Raw genomic sequence first — 7500 nt, 5'->3', positions numbered from 1 at the left:
AGTGGCTCGCGACATCGGGCCGAAAGTATAGTTACACAAGACGCCCCTGGCAGGCGCTATACGGTCCATGTTTGATGTCCGGAGGAGCACAACACCATAGCCAGATGTAATTAGCTGAGTCGACTTTTCGATATTCATTGCTGATTCTTAGCTGATCATTAAGAAAATGATGAACATAAAAAGATCCCTCTAAGAAATGCTTACCATTTGAGAAAAATGCTTAGTCTGAAAACCGTGCAAATACAGTAAATTAACTAAATTCTTTCAGAAAGCATACAGGAGAGATTGTGCAAGTAACTCAACATGACATTTTGCAAATTCACTTTCATAACAAGAAAAAGGTACGAACGTGAGCCAATTTGAAATGCAAGCTTCTTCAACATACTTGGTGTTCCTCTGTCATAGTATTCAAATCTGTTTGAAGACGCCTGTTTTCTTTCAAAGCCACTTCCCTGCCTCGGGTCATTTCAGCTAACTCGTCATCTCTGGAATCTAACTGTCGTCTCAAACTCTTTATTTCTCTGTCCTTTAGACTCCCTTGTTCTAATGTGTGGCTGGACATAACAAAGATGTGAACAGTTAGTTCATTTTGAAACCACTGTCACAAGTGCATTATTCGAGTATTCATGCCGCCATGCTTCCGTCAATGGCAAAGCCCCTCCATCTGCTATAAACCACTTACAACTCACACTGAATTTCCTGATTCGTCACGACTAAAGGGCTAAAGCCTGGTTTTCACTAGCGATGCAAGCACAAGCGCTGTTATTTCACCGCCAAAACGGGGTTGACGCTAGCATAAGCAAAAGCAAAAGCAAAAGGATAAAAAAATTTTCTTTTCCTTGCGCTTGCCCTCGCTTGTGTTGTGTGAAAACAAAACAGCATAAGCACATGGAAATCTGCTAGGTCTGGCCGTGTCTGTCCAATTAAAGCACTCGTTCCAGATTCCCCGCGTCTGAGCATGTCAACAAAATGGCGGAGGCCGTGGTTAATTTTGATGCTAATGTCGACGTTTCACGCTGTTCACTCGGACACCAGCTCGCTTGCGGTGGTTAATTTCCTTATTTCATCTCGTTTGCTTAAAACCAAATTCTTCGTGTTTCATTCCTTGCGGACGTAGCACCAAAGTTTTTTTGGAAACTAACCCCATTTTTCCTATTAAAGCAACCAAAAAAAGCTAGGTAATCGTCCATTCGTACCGCTTGAGGAGCAGAATTGGTGCAGAGGTGAGCCGACTCACTTTTCTCCAATGACGCCCAGTTTTGATTCCCAGAATCGACGTCATACATGGGTTGAGTCAGTAGGTTCTCTACTCGGCTCCGAGAGCTTTTGCTCCGAGTAATCCGGTTTTCCCTCTCATTAAAAACTATATCATTTACTTACATTTGGCTTGATCTACCGCAATCTGAATTTGATTTACAGTCCGCCCAATTAGTAGATCACTTTTATTCGCCTAAATTACCTTGTGTCTTTAATGAAGTGGTGAAAGATTGTGGAGGACCTGTCCTAAAGTGCGATCAATTGGACATTTACTGCACCAAAGGGAATATTTTTTTCCTTAACGTGACAGAAACAATACAATACCTAAGTCGTGCTTCAACATCCTCCATGTTCATCTTAAGCTCGCTCTCTGCCTTTTCCTGAAAGGAAAAATATGCTGCTTATACTTTGTGCTTTATACGTTACTATACCTCTCTAGCACTGTAGGACCTTTTCTTTTGAACTCAATTATGCAGAAACAGACTTGAATCGTCCGCAGTATAGGCACGTCTGTGGACAATAAGTCACACAATAGTCAGCAAAATTCCCGTCTCAAAGACAATTCGCTACGGGCATTGGCTCAAGAAGCCTTTGCATTCTATATTTTTGAAAAGGTCTCAAAAATATCGTCTCGAAACTAGATAGATAGTTGGGGATATACCCGATACCTACCTTCCTTTCGCGTCACTTCTCAAAATAAAGTATACGATGAGCAACATTTTAAGTTCCAATGAACGAAAATTAGAACCCACAAATGACCAGCTCCCAACATCACTGGCTTCATAGCTCAGTTGGTTAGAGCGTCGCACCGGTATCGCGAGGTCACGGGTTCAAACCCGGTTGAAGTCCGGATTTTTTCAGGCTTCTCTACGCAATTGCTCAAAATTGCGTCCATAACTGCGAGGATCATAGCTTTACTTGATTTTAAGTAAGCAACCATAAGCACAAAGATCAAACTTTTTCCTTTTTCTTGTGTTTGCGCTTACAGCTGTTTCGAGAAAGGTTGTCCAAAAGAAGCATGAAAGTGTACGCGACAATGCACAAAGGGATTATGGTAAACTGTCAGTTTGAGTCAACGAAAACATGACGGCAATGCTATCGAAAACGTCACCTAGAAATACATGCTCATACTGTGTTACTGACATTGAGTTATTATTGAGTTTCAAAATTCAGTCAAATGATCCAGGCCATGAATTAGTAACAAATTAAACGGTTAGGATTCACAAAGAGAGCAAGATTCTGAAGACCTTGACCTTGCTTATTTTATGTCATGTTTTGCAGAGAAAGTTTAAGAAATGTACAAAAAATCGTGGAGCACGTGCAGAGCCATCGTTTTTGCTAATGAACCCTTTTATTTTTGGACGTGCTTTGGTATCGTGATAGCGGGAGACAGCTTCAACATAAGTCTGCGCGTACTGCCACTTCATCAACGCTATATCCTAAGAACTCTTTCATTCAAATAGCGCGCCATATTTGTTCTTCGCTGTCCGGTCGTGGCATCTTCGATTCTGGGCGTTCACAACATACTGAATACTGTCCCATACTACCTTTCGGCATTGTCGCGAACGCTCTTACGCTTCTTTTGGACAACCTTTCTCGAAACAGCTGTATGCTTGCGTACGCTTGTGTCGTGTGAAAAGGAAACGCAGCATAAGCACAAGGAAATTTGGCCAATTGAAGCACTAGTTCCAAATTCCCCGCGTCTGAGCATTCGAACAAAATGGCGGATGCCGCGGTTGATTTTGATGCTTATGTCGACGTTTCTTTTCACTGGGGCCAGGTTACTTATGCTTGCCTTTGCGCTTGTGTCGCTAGTAAAAATCAGGCTTTAACGCTAAGCCTCTTTTTGAAAGATTGGCATTAGATTCCATCCATCACAACCACCCTGGCAGAGAGAGAGAGAGAGCGAGGTTGAATTCAAACACACTTCGTGACGCCTTGTACATAGTACTTCGTGTCAAGCCACCTTCGCATTAACATTTAGAATATCTATACAGAAAGTATCCCAAACATTCATTAAAGCTAAACTTAGGCCTAGAAACTATTCTTTAGTCCTAATTAGGGCTATGGTTAGCTTTTATGAATGTTTGGGATACTTTCTGTATAGATATTCTAAATGTTAATGTGAAGTTGGCTTGACACGAAGTACTACTATGTACAAGGCGTCACGAAGTGTGTTTGAATTCAACCTCAGTCTCTCTCTCTCTGCCAGGGTGGTTTTGGTGGATGGAATCTACTGCCGACCTTTTTGAAAGAGGGCATCGCCAAACTCATTCCCAGGATGTTCCGTCCCCTAGGAAGGAGGATGACTCCTAACCACAAGAAAAGGTAACGTTCATGAGAAGGCTTATTAACCTCGTTTGAATGACCCTAGGAAGGAGATGGACGGGGTCTTCTTTCAAACTTTAACACTACTTTCAGAATAAATGCAACACTGATGATGAAGGTAGCCTTAGCGATAAGAGAACGGCCTTCCCCGTCTAAAGTGAAAACTTGCGCAAAGAAATCAAAATGCCGACAATCCTGGTGTAAAATACAGAATATTAGGCGAAGTGTTCCCTACGAAAAACCCATTAGCTTGTTTCGACGATACGATCTGAACGACTCTTTGCAAATCACGTTAATAGCTGCGCAGTGACTCTCGGCTGCATACTTATCGAACACAAAACCCGAAATGGAGAACGATTGTTAAAGAAACAAATAACATTGACCTATATTGCCCACTAAAAGCAAGTTTTTTTTTCTACAAAAATGTCACAAGGTCCTCTGCCAATTTACATAAACATTCATTTGAAATTCTAGTCATGTACCGAAAAACTTTGGATTGACGACTGAGTAATGGATCTCATATCAGCAAATAGACATATAATCTACTGGCAAAAGCTCTAAAACAGAGCACTACCATCAAAATGCGAGCGGTATAGACTTCAATAGCTCTCAATGATTGTTGCTGAGATCAATCGAGACACCACTATATCACGCAAACAAAAGCATGCCATAAGTTACGATGTCATAGATCACTTTCTCACCTCATCACCGTCAATGTACGTTCTGAGATAATTCAGCGAGTGAAACGCACCAAGCCAAGCCATTCTTGTTAAGAACAGGGAAACAAACAAGCGCCCAAGATTTGATTGCAGCTTCAACGAATTATTCCACTAGGGAATTACTTTTTCAAATCAGCGGTGAAATCTAGCTTGCAATCGAAATATTTCTTACACTTATTTTGTATCCTAAACTGATGATGATTAAATTCAAATTTCTTACAGATCACACAATGAAGATAAGAGCATGAATACTCCGCAACAACTAAAGATTCTGCACCAGCTCTAAAAAAAAACGGCGTCCTTTGAAACAAATGTAAATAACAAGCCTACCGGAAATTGAAAGCAGCATTGTTCAACTTATTTGCAAACAGTCTGTTTACTTTCTGACGACACGCACAAAAATCCACTTTCAAGGGAAAAGCTTAACGATCGGAAACTTTTCGTCGTTTGTTGCGTAGAGGTGGGGTCCCGGTGCGGTTCATGGCCGCAATGCCAGTTTGACTCATCTCTGAAATTGTAATGCCTGGGGTACTCCAGGGATTTAACCACATCCAACAGGGGCCGAGGTTTTACTTAAAAGACCACAAGAGAAAGCCGTCAACGACGCAGACAAAAAAAAATTCAATAAGAAACCTCGGCTTTCGCTTTTCCTTTTTCGACTGAAATGGTTTCGTTTTACTTCTTGCAGCCGGCAAAGGTTCTGGTTTGCTACTGTAAGTAAACGAATAATTCTGACGAATATGCATTCGTTTACATGATACCACCAGAAAATGTCATACCGTCACCCCGGTATTCTGTACCGCGGCGAGAATTTCATTTCGGTACGAAATAGGCCTGTCAGTGGACTGGAGGGAGCAGTGCATGCGTAAATTTCATTAATCCATTCACACATGTATTTAACTAGTGTCAAGTGTGACTTCATGTAAACAAGATTTTAAATCACATAGGCATCATGTAAACACGATATGAAATCAACTGAGTGCTCATCCCGGTATGGTACTCGCATCGGGGCGAATTTTCTCATTCAATCGGCCCCATACTGATACTAAAATAAAAAAGCAAAGACGCCGAGGAGGCACGAGCCCTGCACTACTATCCTTGCGATACATCCGTATCGATAACACCACCGATACCAATATCGACATCAAATGTTCCCCAGTGTGTGCATACAAAACCTTACCAGGTGTATTCTTTTGGCCTCCAGATTCATAATTTCCTCCGTTTTCTCGTCCACCTGTTGTTGTAAATCATCTCGCTCGCGGTCCAGGGATTTCACCGTTGCTTTTATCTCTGCAGCTTCCATATTATGCTCCGCGTTCCTTTTCTCAATTTCCTCTAATTAATATCACAAAGATAAAAAAAAAAATACTAAAAAGCTCCAGCGGATCTGTGATTTAATAAAAAAAAGAGTAAATAAGACCGCATTTCAACGATCAAAAACTACAAGTACATGTATGTCACATTAGTATATGTCAAGTAACTTTCAGGCTATATGGAGCATTCTTATTGGCTGGTTTTTGGTCGAGATTTTACAGTACGACCATTATCATGGAAACGATCCGCTTTCTCTCTCCTGGGAAATTCAAGTTGAGCGAAACACAAAAAGTTTTTAAAAAGCGGAATTTATTTATTTTTTTTTTTCATCACAACAGTACAATTATAGCAAGCGCAAATTTAGTTTAACATGTAAAAGGTTACCGTTCAAAGTTCGCTGATGGAAGACGAAGATTACGAACATTCACCAAGCGGAGAAGTGTCCGATCGCTCAAAGAAACGATGCCATCAAGAGAAAATGAGGGGACAGAGAGGGAGGCTCAGGGCGTTGGCCGGGATATGTCATGTCCACGAAAGCTATTTTTAGACGAGCGAAAGTCTTTGTTCTAGCGGAAGTCTGTCTTCCGAGACGTCCGCATACACAAACGTCAAGTCCACTTCGTCCGCCATTACATGAAATCTTTTCTTTCCTTTCAAATATCAGACCGAGGTTGACCTGCATGCAGACGTCTCGGAAGACTTCCACTGGTCTAAAAATAACTTTCGTGGACATGACATATCCCAAGGGCTGGACCGGGAGCCTCCCTCTCTGTCCCCTCATTTTCTCTTGATGCCATGCAATAAACAACTTACTAACCTCATTTTCTCGGGACCGTACTGGAGAATTGTAGCCCTCGTTCGTGTTTGTACGGGCGTCGCCGCACTCGGTCCTTACTGCCACGACCTCGGGCCAATATCAGAGAATGTTACAAGCATCGGCAACGAGTCCAAGTACGAGAACTACAACTTGTACTCGTTTTCGAAGTCGTGCTCTAGGTATTTAGGCAAGCGCCTAATATGAGTTCCAGTTTGCGAAAAATACTATTATGAGATGAAGATCTCATTTCGGCGCCAGTTTTGAATGAGTTGCTGGTGTTTCCACTTTTTCTAGAGGAAGTCCTTTACAGTAAAAGGCGAGAGGCAAAGGCAATTTCCTCTTGACAAACTCGTACTTTCCGCTACGACTTTTTGATGTAAAGTCGAAGCAGACCAAATTGCCGGGACGAGTTGAGCACGGCGGGCTGCGCAGTAATCAAAATCCCTAACATTCTCTAATCCCCAGTACGGCCCGCGCGCTCGGTTAGCAAGAGGTTATCAATCTAGTTTAATGGCCTTCCTTCCGGGAGTCGCATATAGCTCAATGGTGGAGCATCCGAAGTAGTTACCGGAAGGTTGTAAGTTCGACTCCTGCAAAGCAACACGTGGACTTCTTCCGAGTAACCCCGAGTAAAAATCGAAAACTAGATCGCTTCATTGCGAGTACGTTGGTTCAAAACGAGAGAACAACGGGTTTTAACTGAGTGACGTGCAGTCAAGATTAGCCAATGGCTAGAAAGGAAAAAAGTAAAATGAGCCAATCACAGCCTAGAGCGAATCCATGCAGCCCGTGCTGAAGGCGGGAAAGTAACACTTGAGAGCGAGTGACCAACGGATGCCATTTTAGCTAAAAAAGTTTGGCTGAGAATGTTGTGTAAGATTTTTAAGGTACCGGTACACAACAAGCGCAGTAACACATAGCAAAAGAAATCGAGTAATTTATTTACCCTGTTTCTTATCCTGAGGGGAACAGGGTTTAAAGAATTGAATTGGACCGTTAAGTCGGGTGCGTGCGCCGTGTAAACGCCGTAAATTTAAAACACTGCTTAAGTAACCTTGTTCAAAA

At 42.1% G+C, this 7500-nt stretch overlaps 1 protein-coding gene across 2 annotated transcripts in view; it reads right to left on the bottom strand.

Moving 5' to 3' along the window:
• Positions 1–7500, bottom strand: part of LOC137999768 (centrosomal protein of 135 kDa-like) — a 43223-nt gene that overhangs the window by 17994 nt on the left and 17729 nt on the right. For both annotated transcript variants that reach the window (XM_068845674.1, XM_068845675.1), the window contains exons 13-15: positions 5485–5639; positions 1582–1637; positions 386–554 (exon numbers count right to left, since the gene is read on the bottom strand). In XM_068845674.1, coding sequence (XP_068701775.1) covers positions 386–554; positions 1582–1637; positions 5485–5639 — 380 coding nt within the window. The remainder of the gene's footprint in view (positions 1–385; positions 555–1581; positions 1638–5484; positions 5640–7500) is intronic.

The sequence above is a fragment of the Montipora foliosa genome, chromosome 4, assembly GCF_036669935.1.
Source record: "Montipora foliosa isolate CH-2021 chromosome 4, ASM3666993v2, whole genome shotgun sequence".
Classification (NCBI taxonomy): domain Eukaryota; kingdom Metazoa; phylum Cnidaria; class Anthozoa; order Scleractinia; family Acroporidae; genus Montipora; species Montipora foliosa.
The sequence above is the reverse complement of the archived record's forward strand: the minus strand, read 5'-3'. Positions and strand labels throughout refer to the sequence as shown.